The sequence below is a fragment of the Rhinolophus sinicus genome, linkage group LG09, assembly GCF_036562045.2.
Source record: "Rhinolophus sinicus isolate RSC01 linkage group LG09, ASM3656204v1, whole genome shotgun sequence".
Taxonomy (NCBI): Eukaryota; Metazoa; Chordata; class Mammalia; order Chiroptera; family Rhinolophidae; genus Rhinolophus; species Rhinolophus sinicus.
Genome location: NC_133758.1, coordinates 40,311,574 through 40,337,746, shown reverse-complemented (window position 1 = coordinate 40,337,746; position 26,173 = coordinate 40,311,574). Strand labels below are relative to the sequence as shown.

General features: G+C 39.8%; 1 protein-coding gene across 1 annotated transcript in view; it reads left to right on the top strand.

Moving 5' to 3' along the window:
- The first annotated feature begins 239 nt into the window (after positions 1 to 239).
- LAMA3 (laminin subunit alpha 3) overlaps positions 240 to 26,173 on the top strand; it is a 258,618-nt gene continuing 232,684 nt past the window's right edge. The window contains exons 1-3 of the mRNA XM_074339734.1: positions 240 to 806; positions 19,977 to 20,185; positions 20,842 to 20,978. Coding sequence (XP_074195835.1) covers positions 531 to 806; positions 19,977 to 20,185; positions 20,842 to 20,978 — 622 coding nt within the window. The 5' untranslated portion in view covers positions 240 to 530. The remainder of the gene's footprint in view (positions 807 to 19,976; positions 20,186 to 20,841; positions 20,979 to 26,173) is intronic.

The following is a 26,173-nucleotide window of genomic DNA, read 5'->3' as shown; positions in this document are numbered from 1 at the left end:
TGATGTAAGTTCTGGAGGCAGTGGCAGTCTCTGCTGCTGTCTCACCCAAATTCGTTGCAAGCCTTCTTCTCTTCCTTTCCTCCTTGTCCAAGGTCGGAGTTGACTTTTCTGGCTGGTCTGAGACGGTGAGTATCTGGTGAGGAGAAATATCTGATTTTGCCCGGCAATGGGAAGGTGGGGCGGTCCCGGCCAGGATCTGGAGCCTCCAGGGTAGAAGCCGGGCAACGCCTTTCGCCTTCTCCGCCCGCGAAGTTTGCAGCACGCTGCACGATTCTAGAGACGCTGTCTGCTGGCCCGAGCTTGGGCGCTGTCAGTTCCTGATCCCGCGGTGCCCGCTGGAGTTTCAGATTCTAGAAGAGAGGAGCCGCCCCCTCGCCTCCGGCTCCCGGCGCGTGGGGCAGGAGCCCGGATTCTCGGCTGCACACACCCTGGGCTGCCCGCGTGGATCGCAGGCGGATTGTGCTGTCTGGCCCGCCGTGCCCCCGAGCCCCTCCACGGGCGGCGGAGGAGGGAGGGCCGTGCGCCGCGGGATGGCTGCTGGCCCCGCGGCTCCGGGCTGGGCACCGCGGGCAGTCCAGCTGCTGCTGTTACTGTTGCTGCCCGCGGTGTGCGCGGCCGCTCCGGAATCCCCAGCCGCGGCCCGGCTCAGCCTCCACCCACCCTACTTCAACCTGGCCGAGGCGGCGAAGATTCGGGCCACCGCGACCTGCGGGGAGCCCGAGCCGGGCGGCGCGCGACCCCGGCCGGAGCTCTATTGCAAGTTAGTAGGGGGGCCCACCGCCCTGGGCAGCGGTCACACGATCCAGGTAAGATACCCGGGGAGAGCGAGGCGCTGCGGGGTCCGGGGGCTCCCTTTCCGTGCGGTCTTCCACTCGGTGCGAAGCAATTGGGTACCTTCCCCCTCCGCCCCCCCGCGCGCTAGAGACCCCAGGCGACCGGGAAAGGCTTCCCACAACTCCCGCGCAGGACGGCGACCCCAGAAAGTGGGCGCGGTGTCTCGAGAGTGATCCTGTGGGAGCACCGCCCTTGCCAACGCGCCGCCCAAGGCGGGGATGGGTAAAGCACGCGAGGTGAATGAAGGCTAAGGTGAGGTTTGGGCTAGCAGAGCAGGAAGTCCGAAGCTGCGTTCTGGGGATGCAGCGAACTCCGGTCCCGTCCAACCTTGGTCGGTCACCCAGGTAGCTGCTGGCCAGGCACTGAGTCCCTCCCGGGCTTCAACCGTGCGCCTCCTTCCAGGCCCTTCATCTCCGCTTCCTTACTCAGAGGAGAAGGTGTTGGCAGTTACCTTCCGTGGTGTATTTTAAGGGAGAATTTTAGGTTATATCAGCAGTAGCACTCCGATTTCACCGAAAAGATGCATTTCACCCCGCTGCCTGAAGTGCCACCATCAGAGTCATTGGGGGCAAATGAGAATCGAAATGGACAGAGCTCGCAGAGTCCATCAGAGATGCTCACCGGGACCAGCGGGTGGAAATGATAAAGTCACTGGTGCTTACTCAGCATGTGGAGATGTGCCAGGTGCTTACACACGATCCTCACAGCCGCACTGAGGAATGGATCGGGTGAACAGGCTGAGAAACACGCCTATGTCATAAAGTAGGGCAGCTGGATTTGAACCCAGTCCTTAACTCCAAAATTCGCTTTACATAAAGCCATAATTACTACCTCTTTCTACTGGGAAGTGTTGCTGAATAATAGGAAAGTGTTGCCGAAAGAGGGAGTAATTTTGGAGCTTGGGTTCCAAACCACGAAAGATTGTCACTGAGAGTGTAGATCAGTGTTTTAGAAACTCTTTTGATTATGCATTTGCACAAATGACAAGAAGATGCAGTGTCAGTACATATTTATTTATAAATTATATGCATCTATTACTTTATTAATATATTGTGTGTACGTCAAACATGCAAAAATAGAAATTTAAAAGAAAAACAACGATGATGAAAATACTTTTAATTTTCATTAAAAGCCCATAGTAATTTTGCTTTCTCTAAATGTTTTATTTGTGATTGTCTATAGTTATTTATAAATATAGAAATATACAAATGTAATCATGTGTGTAATTGTTTTTGACAAGTTTAGGTTAGCACTTATGATACAACAATTCAAAGTAGTTTTATATTAATATTTGAATTTAGTGGTTGGCATAGATGAAAAGATACCTCACAGAATATGTAGATTCAGATAGAAAAAAACTGCATTGAATACTGAGTTCCAGAACCAGCTACATACTTTGTGAAGTCCAGTGAAAATGAGAATGTGGAGCCCTTGTTCAAAAATTAGTAAGAATTTCAAGATGATGATAGCATAGAATTAAACAAGTGAGGGGCCTGTCTGAGTGTGTGACCCTGTGTGATTGCACAGGTCTCATGCTGTCTGAGTTCGTTAAATCACAGCACTCATATTTCTGCCCCATCCTTCAATTATTCTAATTTTTTTTTTTAAGTAAAAACTTGGCCAGTAAGTGTTTGCTTTTCAGTTGATATTCAGTACTTCCTGGTAGGAAGGTGTTGTGTTTAAATGTTGTAAACAATAGTTTCAAAATACACTTCTTCTTTTGAAAAATATTAAATATGTTATAAAATTCTGTTTCCATGTTTTAAAAATGTACAACTATGAAAACTTTGAGTAATACAGTTCCATATTTTTAGCAACAAAAGATGAAACATTTCCAAACATCTATTTTTCAAAATGCTCTCTCCAAAGCATATATATTTTTTATAACAGTATTTACTTTTTCACACATTGTTAAAAGAATACTTTTATTTTGATGGAGCAGAGTTAAGTATCTCTATTGTTTTGTAAGTATCCATCAGGTAGTGTATTGCTGGCAGCCACTTGTCATCCCAGAAAAAGTCAGCAAATTTGGAATTTTTGTGAAAAAAAAAGTGTAACATCTTTAAACGTAAAAAAAGGCCTTTAAGTGTTATACATTACCGTGAGATAACCAGTGAACCTGTGTTGTCAAAAGAATTTCAGTCACTCCTCATTTCAATACAAGGCTGTAACCATCCTATTTAGGAGAAGAGAATCCCCATGTCTGCTTAACCGGGCACATGCAAGCTCCGAAGTGTCCTAGTCAGATGGTAGCCTGGTGGAACCCCTCCTCTTCCCATGGACAGACATTCAGGACTTTAGGTGACTTGTGACCAGCTGACTTGTGGACTGAATGAAGGTCCCTAAGCAATCTGTATATGAAATATTAGTAGAACTGAATTTCTTCATGTTTAGGTAAACTAAGCATAAAGAGAAGTTTTAATATTCCCTTCTTGCACCCCACTGGATTGCCTGGCATACCCAGCTTTGGAGAGAACTGGTTTAATTATTCGAGAGTAGATGCAAGGAGAAGGAAGGAATCAAAGCAATTTTCAAATGTTTTCTCTCTCCCAGATTTGCCTAGGAATGGGCCAACCCTTATTTTCATCAACTGGTGTTTTTATTGAGTGTTCATAGTTTGACACTACTGTTTTGGAGGTCCAGAAAAGTCATGTTTTCTGTTCTGAAAACCAAATAGGTCATTAAAATAGGTTCCAACATAGGTCATTAAACCTGGATTCACAGTCCAAGATAGAGTAGGAAGTGGCTTTCTGAGGTCACTCAGCAGGCTGTGTTCTCAGACCAGGGTTCAGACTGCCGAAAAAGAGTGCTATCTAGTATTAAGTCTTGTATTTCTCTAAAGGTAAGAGGTGAACAAAAGCTCTGCTGCCTAGTGCTTTCTGCTTTCACAGTTGAATGCTTGGGAAGATATACTGATTGCTGATATGAGAGGTTCTCACCTAATGAGAAGTATGTTGGTGAACAGAAGGGGAAGCCAAGTTCCAGAGACCAGGCTGTTAGACACTTGCGATAGCCCAGTGTTGGTGGCTTCTTGTGCAGACCTGCCTTTTAGAGAAGTGAGGAGTGGTAGGTGATGGGTGGGAGAAGGGAAGAAAGATTATGGTTAATCAATTGGTTTTACCTGAGTGCTGATCATCTTGAATCTGCTCATCATGTATAGCTCAAGACGGGAAATGGAGAAGAGTTAACTAAAATAGTTCTATTTCTTTGAACTTTCTAAAAATAAATCTTTGGAGCTGGCCAGGGTTTAGAATTTCAGATCAGAAGTTTTGCAAAAAAATATAAAAACTGAAAGTCATGTCTTTGAGTAAAACCTGAGTTTGTGGTCCTGATTCTATACTAACAATGCTGATATTTGAATGGTAGATATTTTAAAAATATGAATTTTATTTGTTGTATGAAAAATGTTCACTGTCGTTTCTCTGGATTTAAGATTCATTAAATAAGATTTTATATACTTGTTACTGGTCAGATAGTAAATTTTTGGTGTATGAGAGCTCTTTGATTCAGGAATACTGTCTGTGCAGTTCACAGCTATATCCCCAGTGCCTAGCACAAAGCCTGGAAAAATATAGGTGCTCAGAAACTATTGAATGAAAGGGTGGTGGAATGAAGATACCAGTAAAGGCTGTAAAGAAGTTAATGGAAGGAGCAGACAAGAAAAAGATGCAAATTCTATTCTGTTGAAAAGCTATTACAATTGAAATATGTCACACTTTGTGCCTTAATTTTAAATGTTTACTTACGTATGGAATCTAAAGACATTGTTATTTACTGACATGTGATAGAGATGATGATAAAATGGAAGTAGAAAACTGTATTTAAAATATAACCTTGTTTGGGTTAGCTTCGCATAAACAGTATACTCACAAGGAATGAAATACACGTATCTACCAGACCTATGATCTTGATTTTGTACATCGACAGTTCAACACATGGTTTATATGTTCCTTAGTTACATTTTGATTTATGCATAGAAGTGTTTATCTAACCTGAATGATATTGATAGAGAAACACATACACGTGAATTATGGCTAAGAGTGGCAGTGCTTGCCACAAAGCGGTCTCGGTTGTGTGTGTGACTTGGACTAATGGCCATAAACAGGAAACTCAACTTCTTTTGTTTAGAACTATTGTGAATCTAGAGAATCATTTGTTAACTTCAGCCAGGGCCTTTTCCTTTGTGAAATTGATGTGAAAATCTTGAGAATGTCTAGGGAAACCCAACTATGTCCATTGATATAGTTGTAAGAATGATTGATAAGAGTTATTTTGAGACTTCAGACAAATGATTACAATCATCAATTTAAGGATCAGTGATTTTTTAAAAAAATGATTTTCCTAGTAGTTTTTCTGTGTTTGTGGACATTGGCTAAAGTTTAGCAGTGAAGGTTTATGTACAAAACATAAATGTTTTCCTTTGGAGAGCCAGGTTTACTTACCAGTGAAAAAACATGGTTCCACATGTATTATTGTATGAGTTAGAGGTTTCTTTTTATTGCAGAAAGTAGTATTCTATTGTATGGCTATACCTTATTTTCTTTACTCATTCATTAGTTGGTGGACATTTGCGCTGTTTCTAGATTTTGGTTATTATAAGTAATGTTGCTATGAACACTCACAAACAAATCTTTGTGTGAATATGTTTTCAGTTTTCTTGGGTAGATTCCTAGGAGTCAAATTGCTAGATTATATAGTGAGTTCATTTTTAAGTTTCTGAGAAACTGCCATTATTGAAAATGGGATATTGATGTATCCAACTATTATTATGGAATTATTTCTCCCTTCAATTCTGTCAAGTTTTGCTTCTTATATACCTGAGGTGTCAAAAAAATGTATACAAGTGGACACTTTGGTCAACGTTGCGCAAGCAGTAGTTTGCAGTAATCAGAAGTGTCTGGATGCAAATGGTAACAACTTTGAGCACCTCTTGTAATTGCAGAAGTTAAATGTGATTTGTGTTCATCTTTTGTTATCGGTATATATTGAGTATTACAATTTTAATACAGTGTTTCTTTCTTAAAATGTGTATATATTTTTTTGGCCCCCTCTTTATTTTGAGGCTTTCTTGTTTGGTGCAGCTATGTTTAAATTGTTATATCTTCTTGATGAGTTGGTTCTTTTATTACAATTTTAATACAGTTTTTTTTGGCACCCTCTTTATTTTGAGGCTCTCTTGTTTGGTGCAACTATGTTTAAATTGTTATATCTTCTTGATAAGTTGGCTCTTTTATTAATGTGTAATGTCCATCTTTATCTCTTGTAACAATTTTTGACTTAAAGTCTATTTTATCTGATATTAGTATAGCCACCCCAGTTACCTTTTGGTTCCTGTTTGCATGGAATACCATTTTCTCTCTTTTCACTTTCAACTTATTTGTGTCTTTGGATCTAAAGTGAATATCTTGCAGACATCATATATTTGGATGTTATTTTTCATTTTTTATCCATTCTTCCAATCTCTGCCTTTTAATTGGTAAGTCTAATGCATTTACATTTAAAGTGATTATGGATAAGGAAGGACTTACTTCTGTCATTTTGCTAGTTGTTTTCTCTATGTGTTATATTTCTTTGGTCTTTCAATTTCTCCATTACTGCCATCTTTTGTGCATAATTTCTGTTTTTAGTGTAGTATTTTCACCTTCTTCTAATTTTCTTTTCTGTATATGTTTTAGTTATTTTCTTAGTTGTTACTCTGGGGATTACAATTAACATCCTAAATGTATAACAGTCCAATTTGAGTTGATACCAATTTAGCTTCAATAACATCCAAAACTCTGCTCCTATACAGGTCTGTCCCCACCCCCTTTATAATGTTATTGTCACAAATTACATCTTTACACATTGCTACCCATTAACATAAATACATAATTAATAGTCTATGCATTTGTCTTTTTAAATCATATAAAAAATTGCAATAATGCTGGAGTTTTATATTTATCTATGTAGTTACCTAAACTGGGGTTTTTTGTTTCTTCATATGGCTTTGAGTTACTGTCTAGTGTACTTTCATTTTAGCCTGAAGGACTCCCGTTAGCATTTCTTGTAAGGCAGGTCTACTGGCAACAAACTTCTTCAGCTTTTGTTTCTTTGAGAATGTCCTAATTTCTCCCTTATTTTTGAAGGATAATGTTACCTCTTATAGAATTCTGTCTTTCAGCAAGAAAGAATATGTCATCTCACTGCCTTCTCCTTTTATGGTTTCCAATGAAAAATGGGCTGTTAATCTTATTGGGGATCCCTTGTATGTAATGAATTGCTTTTCTCTTGCAATTACAAGATTTTCTTTTTGTCTTTTGACAGTTTGATTATATTTTGTCTTAGTGTGGATCTCTTCGAATTTATCTTACTTGGAGTTTGATGAGTTTCTTGGATGTGTATATGGTCTGACAATTAAGTTTGCAAGTTCATCCTAGAAAAAGTGCTACATATTGCTGAATATGACCATGGTCACCTTCAAAGTACTCCCCTTGTGAAGTTATGCATCATCAGCACCTAGTCCATCCTTCAAAGCAATTTTGGAACTCTTTTTTTTGGAATGGCCATCAGAGCTGTCATCATATTACCCTTGATGTCCTGAATATCATCAAAATGTCTTCCTGTCAATATTTCCTTTATCTTCAGGTAAAGAAAGAGGTCATTGGGGGCCAGATCAGGTGAGTAGGGAGGGCGTTCCAATACAATTATTTGTTTACTGGCTAAAAACTCCCTCATTCACAGTACCGTTTGAGCTGGTGCATTGTCGTGATGCAACAGTCAGGAATTGTTGGCAAAAAATTCAGGTCATCTAACTTTTTCACGCAGCCTTTTCAGCACTTCCAAAGAGTAAACTTGGTTAACTGTTTGTCCAGTTGGTACAAATTCATAATGAATACTCCCTCTGGTATCAAAAAAGGTTAGCAACTTCGTTGCAACAAGTTCACGAACTTAATTGTCTGACCTCGTAGATTCATGTCTTTCATCAAATTTGGGAAGTTTCAACCATTATTTTCTCTGTTTCCTAAGCTGGTATTTTATTCATCATCTCTTTTATTGAGCTCTTCAACTCCAGAATTTCTATTTGGTTCTTTTTTAAAGTTTCAATCTCTTTGGTAAATTATTCATTTCATTCATTGACTTTATTCCTGAGTTCATTAAACTGCCTATCTGAATTTTCTTTCTGGGAGGGCATCTCATTGAGTTTTTTCAGAACTGCAATCTTGAATTCTCTGTCATTTAAGTCACATATTTCCATGTCTTTAAGTTTGTTTTCTGGAGATTTTTCGTTTTCTTTCTGAGCTGTCATTTTACATTGGTTACTCATGGCAATTAATGAATTATTTTTTTTCCTGGGCATCTACAGGAGTGAATTCTGCAGCGGGTTGGTATAAAGAGGTCTTTCTTTGCTCACCAGTAGGTGGCGCGGGAGCATTTTATTTTTTCTCTTGTGCTGTTCTGCTTCTCCCATGATGGGAGGTTTCCTGGGGAGGTAGCAGTCTCCTGGGTGACCAGGTTGCCGAGGTCTCAGGGCACCACCCTCATGGGAGGATGTAGTGGCTGATGGGGTTCTCAGACGCTGAAATCCCAGTGCTGCCCTTGCAGGCAGATGCAGAGCTTTGTATCTCAGTAGTTCTGGGTGCCCCTGATGGGATTAGCCCGGAAAGGTGGGGGCAGGGTGGACTGGAAGAGGAGGCAAGCCTGTGGCCCTGATCTCTTCTGAGCACTGGTGACCTCCAGACCACAGTTGCCTTGCCCCCACAGCTCCTTCCCTGTCACTGGAATTAACTGCACTGTGCATCTGCTGCTCAGGAACTGTCTCTCCAGTTCTCAGGGCTATAGATATTCTGCTCTTTAATCTGACACTGCAACCATTTTGTTTTTCTTTCTGGTCCCGCTGCTAGCACTGGGAGGGCACAAGGTGGGGAGCTCTGGGAAGGTGGGAGAGGTGGCCAGACTCTGTGGCTTTGTTTTCTGCCTGACGGAGAGGGCTGTTAAACCACAGTTGTCAGAATCCTTCTGTATTTGGTCTCTGCCCCAAGGGCTCTGCCCTGGTTGCTGGGTGCAGTCATTTTATATGCTGATTCCCTCAGGCAGGATTGCTGGGGCCACAGAAAGTGCCCCTGCAGTCTCAATCTTCCCCTTTCCCAGGACCACAGTGTGCTCTGGGCTGTGTCCCATGGCTCCCATCTCTGTACTTTTCCCTTCCTCCTCTGTTTGCCCGGATTCTCCCACCTTCAGATGTTCCCATGCGCAGATCTCTCAGCCGTGTTTGTGTGTTACGTGTGGAATCCTTTGCTGAATTATAGCTGTTAAATTTGTTGTAACTTCCAGGGGAGATATCAAGGAGCACTTCTCACACTGTCATGTTTTTGATGTCACTCATTATTTTCTCTAATATCCTTTCTGCCTCTTTCTCTTTTCTCCTCTGGGACTCCCATAATTTATATGTTGGTCGATTTTATGGTGTTCTACAGGTCCCTTGGGCTTTGTTTATTTTTCTTCATTCTTTTTTTATCCTCAAGCTCAATAATTTCATTGACCTGTCTTCAAGTTCACCAATTTGAATAGATCCCAGAGTTCTGAAAAAGTTTATTCTGACAGTTTTTGCAAGATTAATTGTTGCTTCAATGGAGGGACAGATCATTGAAGCTCCCTCCACCACTTTTGGTGATATCCCCACATCTTTTATTGAGTGCTTCCTTACCTTCTAGTACCCCAAAAACTTTCTTTGCTCCAGCCTTCTTGGAACCAAGTACTTTTCCAAGAAGTTCTATTCTTTTTCTTTCTTTCTTTTTTTTTTTAAATTGAGTGTGGTGTTAAAAATCAAGATCTGGTTATGAAGTGTGCTCATTTGTTATTGCCATATCATTGCTTCTAGACCCTTTCAAAGCTAGGAAATATTTGTATATCTACTAATTCTTATATGCACACACATCTACATTAGAAATGCAGTTGATTTTTGCATATTTATCTTGTATCCTATGACCTTCCTGTAGTTTTTTGGTAGACTCTTTAGAATTGTCTCCATACAGGATTACATATGTTTTATTTCCTTTTTTCCAATCTGTATGCCTTTAATTTCTTTTTCTTTTAATTAATTAATCCACAAACTTATTAAGTGGCTCTTACAAGCCAGACACCATGCTAGATGCTGGGGAGGCAAACATGATCCAGACATAACCTTTCTGTAGATGACTAATTTCTTTAATGGCCTAATTTTTAAAAAAAGGCCAGGGAAACTCCTATGGGAAAATAAAAAGTTGCCTCATTGTACGTATTATCACACTACTCTCACTTAGAGGTGAAGAGCTCTGGCTGTGCAATCATGTAGACCTGAGTTTGAATTCTAACTCTAACAGCTCTCTGGCCTTGGAGAATTGCATAATCTCAGTTTCCTCATGTATAAAATAGGATTTAACAATAGTGTCTATCTCACAGTTTATTGGGAGGATAAAAATGACTTAGCATATTTCTTGGCACATAGTGCTCAATGAATGTGATTTTTCGCAGAGTGAAAAAATTCTTAGGTAAGCCCTCTAAAGGGGTAAGCTAGAAATATGATTTTTCACAATAGTTATTTAAAATTTTTGAGTAAAAAATTATTTTAATAATGAAATGTACAGTACATTATGTACTGAACCTATTTGGCATGCTAAATAATCCAGAGGTATAATGACTTCCATAGCCTTCTATAGAATAGCAATATTAAATTGTTTTGGTGCTGTGTTAATAACTAGTTTAGGTATTATTTATTTATACAGGGATACATTTTTTATCAGCTAAAGTAACATATTTTGGGTGGGAGGTATTAACTTTGTAAGATTAATTTTGGTTATAATAATACATTCGTTCAGATCATAAATTTATTTCTGGTTGAGATTGAGGCTTTCATGAAACCTGTCTTAACTCTTATTCAATATTCTAAAATCATTTGCCTAGTGAAGAAAGGATTTACTAACTGGTACCTCAGTGGTCTCAGTCAGACTTAGAATTGTCTATATTTGTGCTATAGAAGTGGGTTCCTGGCCAAGGGACAAGTGGGGGTTGCAATCCAGCCTGGGCAAGGCTGTATCTGCTTAAAGGCAGGGACCCTTTTTCTGCTTCACATAAAAAAGAGCTGCTTGGATGATGTAGCAGGGCCTTTATTAGATGCCTCATGCCAACAGGACGGAAACTGCCCTGGGGAAAGCCAACTCATTGAGTCCCATGGTCCTGCCAGTTTCTCAATGTCATAAGCATATTGTTTTCTCTCAGTGATTTCCCATCCTAGATGCTCAGAAAATACGTGTGGAATTAATAAATGAATATTAGATAGAGAGAAATATGGGTTTTAATTAGGTTATCTATACACATCTTAACTGTGAGATGTGGGAAAAAGAAGTAATGCTCCATTACTTTCAAGTTGCACCATATACTCCACATATTATGTATAGGAATGATACCAAATAAGGGGGGGGGGCAGAATGGTGAGTAGGGAGAACAGCCTTATAACCAGGGGACTTGCTCCTCTGCTTAGTGCAGGGTATTAATTTAATACACCTATAATATTTACTGATCTTTGGAATTGATCTAAAGCACCTTACACATACTGACTTCTTAATTCTCACAAGTTGTGATGGAGGTGTTCTTAGCATGCTCAGTTTAAACATGGGGAAACTGAAGCACAGAGAAGTTAAGTGATTTGTTCAAGATCACTCAGCTAAGATGTGGGAAAGCCAGGTACTCTGGCTGCAGTTTCTGCTCTTACCCACTATCTTGTGCTGCCACCGCCACACCAACTACTCCTCCCTCGGAGTTCCAGCCAAACTTTGCACCACCTCTCTAATTCCATTCCTCACCTGGGAGCCATTTATTTTCATGTCTGTATCCTTATTAGATCATGAGCTCCCTAAGGGTGCGGCCACATTTTCCTGTTCATGTCTGTCTGCCCTGTGGCAGCTTGTTGTAGACACTCCACAGATGCTTTTTGAAGAAATGTTCAAAGAGCAACACCATGATAGACTTCCTACTAGACCAGCACCTTGGTGGAAGGGCTTTGGATAAAAAATACTTGAATTTCAACAACCTGCCTTTGAAAGACAGGTGTGGCCCTGATGTGTTGAATTTCAAGGTAGAGATGTCTGATGCAGTGGCTAAAACCAATGACTAGACCTGGGTCACTAGAAACTGGAAGAGGCAAGGAAGGACCCTTCCTCTGCAGGTTTCAGAGGGAGCATGGTCCTGCCAACACTTTGATTTATTTCTGATTTCTAGCTTCCAGAACTGTGAGACAATAAATTTCTATTGTTCTAAGCCACCCAGTTTATGATACTTTGTTTTGACAGCCCTAGGAGACTAATACTGTACAGTAACTATCTTAATTTGTTTGGGCTACCATAACAAAATGGGTAGCTTATAAACAACAGACATTTATTTCTCACAGTTCTGGAGGCTGGGAAATCCAAGGTCAAGGTGTGGGCAGATTCAATGTCTGGCGAGGACCCACTTCCTGTTCATAGACTTCTGTCTTTTCGCTGTGTCCTCACATGGTTGGAGGGATGAGACATATCTCTGGGGCCTCTTTTATAAGGGCACAAATTCCATTCATGTAGGTGGAGCCATCATTCTAATTCCATTATCTAGGAGGTTGGGTCTCAACATACGAATTTGTGCAGGTGGGGGAGAGATACAAATATTCATTCCATAGCAGTAACTTTAGCTTTAGATCAGATAACCAGTCTCTCGGTCAGTCAGCATTATTTATAAACCATTCAATGAGTGAGTCTTATCTGTATATGGGAGAGTGGAGGATGGAGGCCCTGCATGAGGCTCTCTGGGCAGTTCTCTGGGAATTTCTAGTCTGATAACTCAAAATGTGGCCCGTAAACAGAATTTGTTCTTGGCTGAACAAATATTTAGGGATCACCCACATTAAGAGTCATTCTTAAATATGCACAACATGTCGGAGGAGCATAAAGTAAGAATTGCCTAATAGAGGTTGGGTGGTGAGAATTTGGGCATGATGGGTACCTGTGAGTCTTTGATCTCTTTTTACACAGAGCCCAGCGGTCAGACGATTCTTTCACAAGTGAGGTCTCTGGGGCTGCATCAGGGGAGCGACAGAGTGGGATAGAGAAATGAAAAGCTTGACTCCTTGTTTCCTGGGATTGGCTCTGCAGAGACTAAATATTGCTAAGGATTTGGTTGTACAAAAGACACTGGTGGCAAAGATTCTCTATAAGGTAGTTTGCATAGTGATTTGATGAGAACACAAAAATTTCAGACTTTCAAATTTTCCTGTATGTCTCATTTGTTTCCAAGCGTCTTTCACTGTGACAGCTGATCACTTAGTGTATATAATATAACATTGATTTTGAGTGTTTTTAACAAACCAGAAAAATTAGCAGGAAATGCTGGAAGACCTCATTGGGAAAATCTCTCAGTAAGATTGCCATAAACTAGTTGAGTGTTCTTTCTTTTGTTTTATTTCATTATCTTTTAGGTGAACTTAGTAGACTTTAAAATAAAAATATAGCTATTGACGTCAGTCTTTCTAACAGAAGTGTTAGGATCTGGTAAAATCTTGGTTCCCTCTCTCTGAGCACCATGATGGCTTTGAAGTAATTTTTTGCATCCCTCACATACTTGGTGGTGTTAAGTGCAGCTTTATTTTTCTTTGATCATTTACTTGCCTGGGTTCCGGGGTGTTGTTTTTCTCTATTACGTGTAGCAACTGTCACAATAACTTAGGAGGATTGTAGCAGAAACAAATCACAGTAGAACTGCTTGATTAACCACAAGGAAGATGAGGCCAAGGGCCTTTAGAATCATTACTGAGATGTTTGTAGCCAACAGTTCTCCATATTCACTGAAGATAAGAAGGATAATGTAATGTTGCAGCATGAAGGATTGAGGTTAGCTATGGAGAAGGATTGCCTGTGCAAAGTGTGCTGCACCACTGAAATGATTTTCAAGAGTCCATCTCTAGGTCAAAATCCTATGTATGATCTTTTAGGCCCAACCGTAGGCAATTACACAGCTTTGACTGACAGGCCTCATGGAAGAAGCTGCCCTCCCCACACCAGGCTTGCGTGCAGTGAGTGCGTTGCAGTTTTCTGGAGGGAGTTGCAGTCAAATATTCAGGCTCCCCTGGACCAGCCATGCTTATATGCATATCTTCAATCTCAGCCCAGGAACTTCTATTCAGAGGCATCCACAGTGGACACTTCCTGGAGGTCTCTACTGAGACTTATTGGAGTGCTACAGCTGAGGCTCTTTCCCTGACTCTGAGTCAGTGCTTTTCTACTCCTGCTCCTTCTCTTCTCCTTACCCCCCAAGCCTCTGGGACCATAAACAGGCAGGAGACTTTTGTCTGGTGCTCCTCAGTAGTGGGATAATTCTCCTGTCATCTGATCTTTGCCTGGCATCATTCCCTGGGGGAAAAATAGAACCCTGAGGAGTGGGCACCTTTCTCTTGCCTGAACTGTCCCAATAAGTGCATGAGGTCTTGATTGTCACTTTCAGATTGGCTCGTTGTCCTCACTGACCCCCTCAGCACCTGGAGGCTTGACAGGAGTTGGTAGAATGTCTTTTGTGGATGATCCATAATGTAGATTCTTATCTACTACAGAAAGAACTGGTACCTGGAGACATGTGTACACCTATTTGTGTGTAACACTCATCCACTCATATATCCAACAAATATTTATTGACTTCTATGTGCCAGGCACAGAGGATGGGGATACAATTCTGTACAAGGCAGAAAAGGTCCCCACCCATGTGGAGCTAGCATGCTATGGGGAGACTGCCACCAATGAGTAAAGGTATACAATAATTATATATTGTTATTGTGTCTTGGAGAGAATAAGCAGGATTTTGTCATAGTGATTAATGAAAGGAATCCTCTCTAGGTTGAGCAGATGGAGAGTCATGTCTAAGGAGGTGTTGATGGTGCAGAAACCTGATGGTTGAGAGAAAGCCAGCCCCATGAGGAGGGTGGGCAAGTGTGGTCTGGGCAGAAGGACCACCAGGTACAGGGCCCCTGAGGTGGGACATGCTTGGTGTGTCCTAGGAACTCAGAAGGCTGTGCTGCCCTAGTTGTTACATATTTTGAAAGTTACTCCTACATGAAACCTCTGTGTCCTTTTCAGAATTTATAAATACTTCATTTTATTTTTTGTATGTATCTATACCCTTTCTGGTCCTCAAATGAATTTAGGTGATTGATGAAAGTTCAAAAAGGATGAACAAAAGTGTTAAGGGAATTGGGACAATGGGAATATAAAGCAGTGAAAAAGTATAATTATTTCGTAAGGAGATTAAAATAATAACTGATAGGAAATGAGAGGGAAAAGCTGGGTTTGAGGAATGAATCAGGTCAGGGTGAGACTATCTCCCTGAGGACAGTATCTGGCTCTTAGCAAGTCAGTATTTGATGGTTGAATGAATAAATGATCAGGGCAGATCTGTTTTCATAACGGTAGGCGTTGGAATAAAGCTCTAAACAGGAGGTGCTTTGGGTTTGGGGCATTGGGTGGGCAGGCCTACATGTGGCCTGGCCCACCTCATAAACCTGAGTTTGTTTTAGAGCAGACCACTTACATGCTACTTGTAGGTACCAAGTGACCCCTGTTGCCAGTGAAATGCCAACACAACATGTAGGGAACAAGAGAATTGGGGGAGAAGTAGAAGGAAGAAGAATGTCTAGAAATCATGAAAAAAGTCGATTTTAAAACCTCCCGGAAGAGCTTCGTGGTTTTTTTTTTTTTTTAAAGGAACCAGTTGGTCCTAGAATTTGAACCTCCAACATTCTACTCTGAAATGCATCACTCTGAAACGAGTTAAAAGAAAAAAACCTCCAGAATGTGGCCTGAATGGACATATTTTTTGAGTAATATGTATCAATTTTGCAGACTTTTTAAAAATTTGCATTTAAAAAATGTTTGTAAGTAACCTTGAGCCCCTCGTTTTATAGATCTCTCAAATCCCTACCCCCAGGAACCCAGCACGCTACAGATGCCATGAATCCTGTGTGGGGGCCACAGAGCTAAGCACTCTCCTTTGCTGTGTATTCGCCCTTCATCCCACTACGTGCAGACGTATAGGTCTGCAGGAAATTTACAAAATGCTTGTCTTAATCATTGGTAACAACACCGATGTGCTTTTGTGCCTCTGAGAAGAGAGAATGCTCTGAACAAGGTCTTTGCAAAGGAGCAATCCCAAGTTGGGATGGGCACACTCCAGAATGTTCTCCACATCAGGGCTCCAGCGGGCGTGGGTTCTGGCACTTGAGACAGTGCCTTCAAGGCACATATCCGTGGGAACCTTTGTGAGTGATGACTAAGAGTAGGGTTTGCGGCAGCACGAATGTGGTGATATAGAATGGGGCTGTTGATGGATGAGTGTGGTTAAATGCTCATCTTGCCGGGGTTTTTGTGCCTGGCATAGGAACATGCATCTCAGCTTCTGTCAGACAGGTGCTGAGCCTCTTTCCACACATCTGGTCATTGGCAGGTGTTTGGAAAATCACATAATTGCTATTCCAGTGCGGCCTCACACTCCATCCAAATCTAAGGCAGGACTCTTTGATGTAGCTCGCAGAGCAGCCAGGCCAGGATAGAGAGCATTCTGGGCTGTGAGTAATGTTTCCAGACCCACACACAAGTCCTGGTTCCTGCACGTACTGGCTGTGTGGTTTGAGGCACTTCACCTCTTTAAGTCTGCACTTTCTTGTCTTTAAGTTTTGAATACTTTAATGTAAACCTCAGTGTTGGAAAGATTAAGTAAAGAGTGGTGTGCCACTTCTGGGCTCTCACACTCTCCTGCTATCTTGAGCCCAACTTTTTTTGCTATTATGTGGTGTTTGAGTTACATCTCTCCCACTTAGGGGCTGGGTCCAACTCTTAGTATTTTTGTTGTTTGTACCCCAGCATCCAACACAGTGCTCTACACATTGTAGGCGATTTGAAAAAAAATTGAATACATGAATGATGTTCAAACCAGAAAAGAGAAGTTAAGGAGCAGTGCTATAATCAACCTCTAGTTTCTTACAACAAGACAGTGTTTATATTGTGAATTCAGTTGCAAACTATTATATATGAGAAGCTTTTAGTTAAGGTGAATCATCAGAAATGTTAGCAACCTTATAGTTTAGTGGTTACCAGAGGGTAAGGGGAGAGGGGGGTGGTAGATGAGAGTAAAGGGGATCAAATATGTGGTGATGGAAAGAGAACTGACTCTGGGTGGTGAACACACAATGTGATATATAGATGATGTATTACAGAATTATACACCTGAAATCTATGTAACTTTACTAACAATTGTCACCCCAATAAACTTTAATTAAAAAAGAAAGAAAGGAAGAAAGAATAAAACAAAAACAGAAATGTTAGCAACCAGGAGAGACTACTTTTTCCCATCCTCCTGAAAAAGTGTAGGTCACTCTGTGGGCCTCTGGGAAAACACTGGCTTATCCTCTGGGCCCTCCAACCTTGAACTTAATTCTGTTTTGTTGCTTATTTGAAGAATCCTGTCCCCTTTCTTTCTAGCCCCTTCTATTACATTTGCTATTTCTATATGACGAGGCTAATATTAGCCTTGACACAATTCAGAATACGAGTTCCTCGTTCTGTTTATTTTTCAATATTCTCATCTCTGTCTGGAATAGTGTCTGATATACAGTAGATGATCACAATAGGTTTGTTGCATGGATGGATGAATAATTGAACACAAGAACCTCCTTGTTCTCTCTCAGTCCCCCTCATCTCTGGCTTCTATCAGTTTTTGTTCCACTTTTATTTATTTATGGTTATTTTTTAAAATATTGGACCTCAGGTACAGAGTTGGATTATAGGTTATTCATAACCCTCAGTTATGACACACTTTCATTATTGGTCCTTACATGGTCTGATTTAATATATATGTGGATGGATGGATTTAAAATAGTATAACAAGCATAAACTTGTTACCAAAAATAGGGCCTTGACAATAACTTATATCTAACCATATGGTTTCCCTATCTCTTATCTCTCTGTTTCCCATATCTGGGGTGACCATCATCTTAAATTTTTTATTAATTTTTCCTTTACTTTCCTTTTAATATAGTTTTTAGTATATCTATATATATTCCAAAAATGTGCTTTTTGTTTTGGTTGCTCTTCACTTTATAAAAATTATATCATGCTTTAAAAACAAAACTAATGTTATATTGCTAAGACTCATCCATACTGTTTCATGTTGTTGTATATATTCATTTATTCATTATTGTTCATATATTCATTCCTTGTGTGAATATATCACTATTGACTCATTCTCACTCCTGTGGCTGGAAAATTAGGTTATTCCCAGGATTTTGCTCTTGTGAACAGTGCTGCTATGAATATTGTTGAACATGATGTCATCAGATTTGTGCTAGTTTCTTTTTGGGTTATAAGCCTGAGAGTAGAATTTCTGGGTCATAGGAAATGTGAATTTTTGACTTCAGGAGGTAATGTCAAAAGAGTTTCCAAAGTCTTTGTACCAATTCATATTCCTACCATATCCTTTCTGGTACTTGTTATCCTCAAACTTTAAACTTGGTCCTATTGAATGGGTATAAAACAGTAGAGCACTGTAGTCACTAATGATGGTGATTGTGACCCTTTCTTCAAATGTTTATTGACATGTGTTTCTTCTTCTGTAAAATGCCTATTCTTACTTTTGCCCGTTGTTCTATTCAACTGTTTATACTTCCCTTATTGATTTGTGGGAGTTTGGGATATATTTCTGATGAGAATTCTTTGTTGATTTTACGTTCTTTGTTTAGTTACTGTTTCTTGTGTAACGAACCACCCCAAAACTTAGTGATTTCAATCAATGACAAATTATTTTTTCCTCACAATTCTGTGGATTGACTGGCTTCAGCTGGTGGTTCTTCTGCAATCCAAAAAATATTAGTTGGAAAATTACAGAAATAAACAATTTTTAAGATTTAAATTGCACGCCATTCTGAGCAGAATGATGAACGCTCATGCCATACCCCTCCATCCATCCTGGGACGTGAATCACCTATTTATCCAGCATCTTCATGCTGTTGACTCTCACTGCCACTTAGTAGCCACCATCTTGGTTATCAGATAGATTGTCAAGGTATCACAGTGCTTGTGTTCAAGAAACCCTTATTTTACTTAACAGTAGCCCGAAAGTGCAAGAGTAGTGATATTAGCATTTCAGATATCCAAAGAGAAGTGTAAAATGCTTCCTTTAAGTGAAAAGGTAAAAGTTCTTGACTTAGTAAAGAAAGAAAAAAATCGTATGCTGAGATTACTAAAATATATGGTAAGAATGAATCTTCTATCTATGAAATTTTGAAGAAGGAAAAAGAAATTTGTGCTAGCTTTGTTATGGCCACAGTGCATGATGAGTGCTTAGTTAAGAGGAAAGGTAGTAAATTTGTGGGTGGAAGACGTGAACCGAAAGCGTGTTCTGATTGATACCAATGTGTTGTTCCAGAAAATGTTGAGTTTATATGGAGACTTCAGGAAGGAATCCTCTGAAATGAATAACTGCACTCACATAAGTTTTCTTACAGTATATGGTTGTAATTGTTCTATTTTATTGTTAGTTGTTAGTCTCTTACTGTGCCTAATTTATAAATTAAATTTTATCATAGGTATGTATAGGAGAAAACATAGTGTACATAGGGTTTGTTTCTATAGGCAGTTTCAGGCATCCACTGGGGGTCTTGGAACATAGCCCATGCAGATAAGGGAGACTACTATGCTTTAAACCTCCACTGGAACTGGAACTGTGGGCCAGGATCTTCTTTGTATCCCAGTGCCTCACACAGGACTTGCACAAAGTAGGATATAAAGAGTAAAAAGGATTTGCTGAAGGAAAACATCTTTGCATTCTAAGTACAACAGGCTCTTCTTAAAGTGTCATATGGGACAAGGAAAACACAGCTCTAAACGATGGAAGCTAAATAGAATCTATATCTGAGAAACACAATAAGCATAAACAGGTGATAAGATTTAAGATTAAATGAAAAAGAGAAAGGCTTACTACTATCGTTAGAATGCATTATGATTAACTTCAACAGCTGACATCGCTAAGCTGCACGCTGCTGCCTTTGTTTTGGTTATCTTTTTTACTAAATTGACAAGACAAAATTACTTGAAAATAAAAAAAGAACTTTTTTTTTTCAGGGGCAGTTCTGCGACTACTGCAATTCTGAGGACCCCAGGAAAGCACATCCAGTCACCAATGCAATTGACGGATCTGAACGTTGGTGGCAAAGCCCTCCTCTCTCCTCAGGCATACAATACAACAGGGTCAATGTCACCTTGGATCTAGGGCAGGTAAGTTATGCTTTCAAATGCAATGGGGAATATTTGTTTGGATCATTGTTTCTGTGGTGATTTCTGATATAATAATAATAATAATATTAAAAAACCTACTTCAGTTTTAATGCATGAATCATTGTGAAGCCTGCTACATTAATATTGGCATTCCTCAACACCCAGCATGGTGCCAATCACAATGCAGACACCCCTACTGTCTATTGAGTTAAAAAATAGTTGTAAATAGTTTCATTGGCAAAGATGTTTTTATTGATGAGCTCTATTCATCTTGCAAAATTGATCCTCTGTACCCATTAAGCACTAACTTCCCATTGCCCCTCCCCCCAGCCCCTGGAAACCACCATTCTACTTTCTGTCTTTATGAATTTGACGACTCTAGGTACCTCATATAAGTGGAATCATACAGCATTTGTCTTTTTGTGACTGGCTTATTTCACTTAGCATGTCTTCAAAGTTCATCCATGTTATAGCACATGTCAGAATTTCCTTCCTTTTTAAGACCAAATAGTATTCCATTGTATGTATAGAGCACGTTTTGTTTATCCATTCATCTGTCATTGGGCATTTGCATCGTTTTCAGCTTTTGGTGATTGTGATTAATGCTGCTATGAATGTGGGTGTGGCAAAGATACTTTTATAGCATTCTCTTTCTTGGAACTCCTGACTCTGTGAACACTGACTGCCGTAGTTTTTTACTTTGTTTGGCCAGCTGGTCCACAACGGAAGCTGACTTCCAGCCTGTCCTCCTGTGGTCGGCTAAGATGGCCCCCAGGATGCCTGTCCCCAGTGTAATCCTCTCCTTTGAGTGTGGGCAGCACTGTGAATATGATGTATGTCATGCCTGTGGTTAGTTGGCATTATATGACAAAGATGAATGGATTTTACAGATGTGCTTATATTCCCTAGTCAGTTGATGAAAAGGGAGTTTATTCTGGTGGACCTTTCCTGATTAGGTGAACTCTTAAAAGGGGCTGGCCCTACCAGAAGCAAAAAAAAGTTTCCTGCTGACCTTGAAGGAGAAAACTGCCACATTGTACGCTGCCTGTGGAGATGGACACATGTCAAGGACCTAAGAGTGGGTTCTAGAAGCTGAGAGTGGCTCCAGCCAACAGCCAGCAAAAAAGTAGGGACATCAGTCCTATAACCAACAACATATGGGAACTTGGAAGCCGGTCTTTCCAGTCATCCAGCAGACACCTTGATTGCAGCCTTGACCCTGAGCAGAAAACCAGGTCACGCCATGCCCGTCTCCTGACCTACAGAACTGCAAGATGATAAATGGGTGTGGTTTTAAGGCACTAGGTTTGTGGCAATTTGTCAAGCAGCAAGAGAAAACTAATGTATCTTTTTATTTCCTTTTTCAGACCAGGGAGTGCCTCTCGTCCATTCTACCCTATTCCTTAAACAAATATTTATTGAGGGCCTTCTATGTGCCAGGCACTGTTCTAGGCATTTGGGATACATGAGGGAACAAAAGAGATGAAGATTTCTCCCTTCATGGCATATATACCAGGTTTCCCCGAAAATAAGACCTAACTGGCAAATAACCCCAGCATGATTTTTCAGGATGACATCCCCTGAACATAAGCCCTAATGCCTCTTTTGGAGCAAAAATTAATATAAGACCCGGTCTTATTTTCGGGGAAACACAATATTCCAGTATGGAGACAACCAACAAAATTATGCATAATAAATAAGTAAATATGACGTGTTAGAAGCTGACAAGAACTATGGAAAAATGAAAAGGTGGATCATGGTAAGAAGATCATGAGTGCCAGAGACAAAGATGGTTTGCAATTTTAATTAGGAAAGTCATGGGAGGGCTTATTGAGGAAAGATGTGAAGCAAGGGAAGGAGTTAGTCATATAATCTGTCACCCAGACAGAGGGAACAGCCCTGAAAAGTCCCTAAGATGGAAACTTGTCTGGAAAGTACAAGGAGCAGCATGGAGGCCAGAGTGGCTGGAGCAGAGTAAGGGAGTGGAAGGAGGTAGGAGAAGAGGTCAGAGAGATAACAGGCAAGGCCAGATCACGTAGGGCCCCATAGGCCACGGTAAGGACTTTGGCTTTTAAGTGAAATGAGAGCCATTACAGAATTTCAAGCAAAGGAATGATATGATCTGATTTATATTTAAAAAGGATTTCCCTGGCTGTTTTATTGAGAATTATAGGGGAGCAAGTGTAGAAGCTAGTTAGGAGACTGTCACAGTATTCTACTGGTGGAGGTGGGTGATTGGATTCCAGGTATACTTGAAGAGAGAGCTGCCACGATTTCCTAATGATTGGAATGTGGAGTGAGGATATAGAGGATTCAGGGATGATTCCCAAGACTTTTGGTATAAGCAAGTGGAACTGCTGTTTACAGAGATGTTGGAGACTATGGGGAGAGCAGGCTTGGGGGAGACTGGGAGTTATTTTGGACATGCTAAGATGGAAATACTGTTTGGACATCCAAGTGGAGGTATGGACTAGGCACTTGGAGATACCGTGTTTCCCTGAAAATAAGACCTAGCCAGACAATCAGCTCTAATGCATCTTTTGGAGCAAAAATTAATATAAGACCTGGACTTATTTTACTATAAGAGCAGGTATAATGTAATGTAATATAATATAATGTAATATAACATAATATAATATAATGTAATACAGGGTCTTATGTTAATTTTTGCTCCAAAGGATGCATTAGAGCTGATTGTGGGGCTAGGTCTTATTTTTGGGGAAACATGGTATGAGTATGGAAAGCTGTCTGGGCCGGAGAAACACATTTGGTGTGGATTTCTTTAGGATTTATCCTATTTAGAATTTCCCAGCTTCTTGAATCTGTAGGTTTATACCTTTCACCAACTTTGGAAAGTTTACTACCTTCCTTCTTTCCTTCCTTCCTTCCTTCCTTCCTTCCTTCCTTCCTTCCTTCCTTCCTTCCTTCCTTCCTTCCTTCCTTCCTTTTCCAGCTTTATTGAAGTATAATTGACAATTGAAATTGCATATATTTAAAGTGTACAATGTGATGATTTGATATACAGATACTTTGTGAAATGATTACTACAATGAGGTTAATAAACATATTCATCACCTCACATAGTTACTTTCTTTTGAGTGTGTGGTGAGGACACTTAAGATCTACTCTCTTAGTAAATTTCAAGTATACAATACAGTATTATGAACTATAGTCACCATGCTGTCCATTAGATCTTATAACTGAAGGCTCATACGCTCTGACCAGCATCTCCCCATTTTCCTACTCCCCAGCTTCTGGTAACCACTATTCTACTGTCTGTCTCTGTAAGTTCAACATTTTTTTTTTTTTTTAGAGTCCACATATAGATGAAATCACACAGTATTTGCCTTTCTCTGTCTGGCTTATTTCGCTTAGCATAATGTCCTCTGTGTTCTTCCATGTTGTAAATGGCAGGATTTCCATCATTATTTCTTTGAATACGTTTTCAGTCCCTCTCTCTTCACTCCTTTGGGATTTTGATGATACAATATTAGATCTTTTATTATTGTTCCACAGGTCCCTGAGGCTCCATTCATTTATTTATTTTTTCCAGTTGATTTTCCTGTTATTTTTCAGATTAGGTACTTTTATTGTTCTATTTTCAAATTCACTGATTCTTTTCTTTTTTTTAATATTTGTTCTGATAGCTAGTCCTTCCCATGAGGTTTTAATTTTTTGTTAATATATTTTTCAATTCTATATTTTCCTCTTAGTTCTTTCTTATTTCTTTTATTTCTTGGCTGAGATTTGTATATTTTCATTTACCTCAAGAGTATTTTTATTTATCATTGAAGTATTTTTATGATTGCTGCTTTAAAGTTTTTGTCAGATAATTCTATCATCTATTTCATCATCTTGTACTGGAGTCTGTTGATTGTCTTTTCTCATTCAAGTTGTTATTTTCTCTGTTTTTGAGTATGATGAGTGATTTTTAGTTGTATTCTGGACATTTTGGGTGTTATATCAGTAGACTCTGGATTCTATTGAAATCTATCTTAGTAGACAGTCACACTGTGTAGGTGCTGGCCTACTTTTGTGGGCTGTGGTTCCAATTACAGTTTGGTTTTCAGAGCTGGTACACACTATTTTAGTCTGCTTTGTTCATCTGGGGCTCCTGTTTGGTGCTTATTTGTGCTAGCTGTGTGGGCAGAATGAACTTCTCAGTGACACTTGGTAGTGGTGAACGACACTGGGCCTTCAGGACAGACAGTGCTTCCCCAACCCACTATCCAAGGCTGCCTAGTGCAGATGGAGCTCTTGCTGAAATAGATATTGGTGGCATATAGATGGTATTAAAATATGAGACTGGATGAGAGTGGGAAAAGCAGAGGACCAAGGGCTGGGCTCTGGCGCTCTCCAACATTAAAAAGTCATGGAAAAGAGAAGGAACCAGTAAAGAAGACGGATATGGAATGACAAATGGGAAGAGGATAACCGGGAGAGTGCAGTGTCTTAAAAGTCAGATGAAGGAGAGAGGCTTACAGCTTGATAATACAAAGCCCAATTTTAAAAAATAGGCTAAGGATCTGAATAGACAGTTCTCTAAAGGTACACAATGGCCAATAAGCGCATGAGAATATGCTCAATATCATTAACCATCAGTGAAATGTAAATTAAAACCATAATGAGTAACCATTTCACACCCAATTCTATGGCTATAATAAAAAATATAGATAATTACAAGTATTGGTGAGGCTGTGGAGAAATTGAAATACTTGTATATTGCTAGTGGGAATAAAAAATGCTGTAGCTGCTTTGGAAAACACTGTTGATAGTTTTTCTCAAAGTTAAACACAGAGTTACCATATGACCCAGCAATACCACTCCTACTTATTTACACAAGAAAAATGAAAACGTACATCCACAGAAAAATTTGTTTGCGAATGTTCATTGTAGCATTAGTCATACTAGCCAAAAAGGAAATAACTCAAATGTCTGTCAATTAATGAATAAATAAACCAAATATGGTATGTTTATATAATGGCATATTAATGAACAATAAAAAGGAATGAATTTTTTAAATCTTTATTAAATTTATTGAGGTGACATTGGTTAGTAAAATTACACAGGTTTCAAGTATACATTTTTATAATACATCATCTGTAGGTTGCATTGTGTGTTCACCACCCAGAGTCAATTCTCCTTCCATCACCATATATTTGACCTCCTTTACCCGGTTCTACCAACCCCCTTACCCTCTGGTAACCACTAAACTGTTTTCTGTGTTTGTGATTTTTTGTTTGTTTGTCTTGTTTGCTGCTTTCAATTTTATATGCCACATAGGAGTGAAGTCATATGGTTCCTGACTTTTTCTGTCTGACTTATTTTGCTTAGCATAATAATCTCAAGATTCATCCATGTTGTCACAAATGACAGTGTTTCATCTTTTCTTATGGCCAAGTGATATTTCATTGTATGTATGTACCACACATCTTCTTTATCCAATCATCTATTGAAGGGCACTTTGGTTGTTTCTATGTCTTGGCTACCATGAATAATGCTGCAATGAACATAGGGGTACATATATCTTTATAGATAAGTGTTTTTGGGGTAGATACCCAGAAGAGGGATTGCTGGGTCATATGGTAATTCTATTACTAAGTTTTGGAGGAACTTCCATACTCTTTTCCATAGTGGCTCTACCAATTCACATTCCCACTAGTAGTGTATGAGTGTTCCTTTTTCTCCACAACCTCTCCAACAATTGTTATTACTTGTCATGTTGATAATAGCCATTTTAACAGGTGTCAGGTGGTATCTCATTGTGGTTTTGATTTGCATTTCCCTAATAGCTAGTGATGTTGAGCATCTTTTCATATATCTGTTGGCCATTTGTATGTCTTCTTGGGAGAAGTGTCTGTTCAGATTCTCTGCCCAGTTTTTAATTAGATTGTTTGTTTTTGGTTGTTGTTGAGTTGTATGAGTTCTTTATATGTTTCAGATATTAACCCCTTATCAGAGGTGTTGTTTGCAAATATCTTCTCCATTCAGCTGGTTGCCTCTTTGTTTTGTTGATGGTTTCTTTCGCTGTGCAGAAGCTTTTT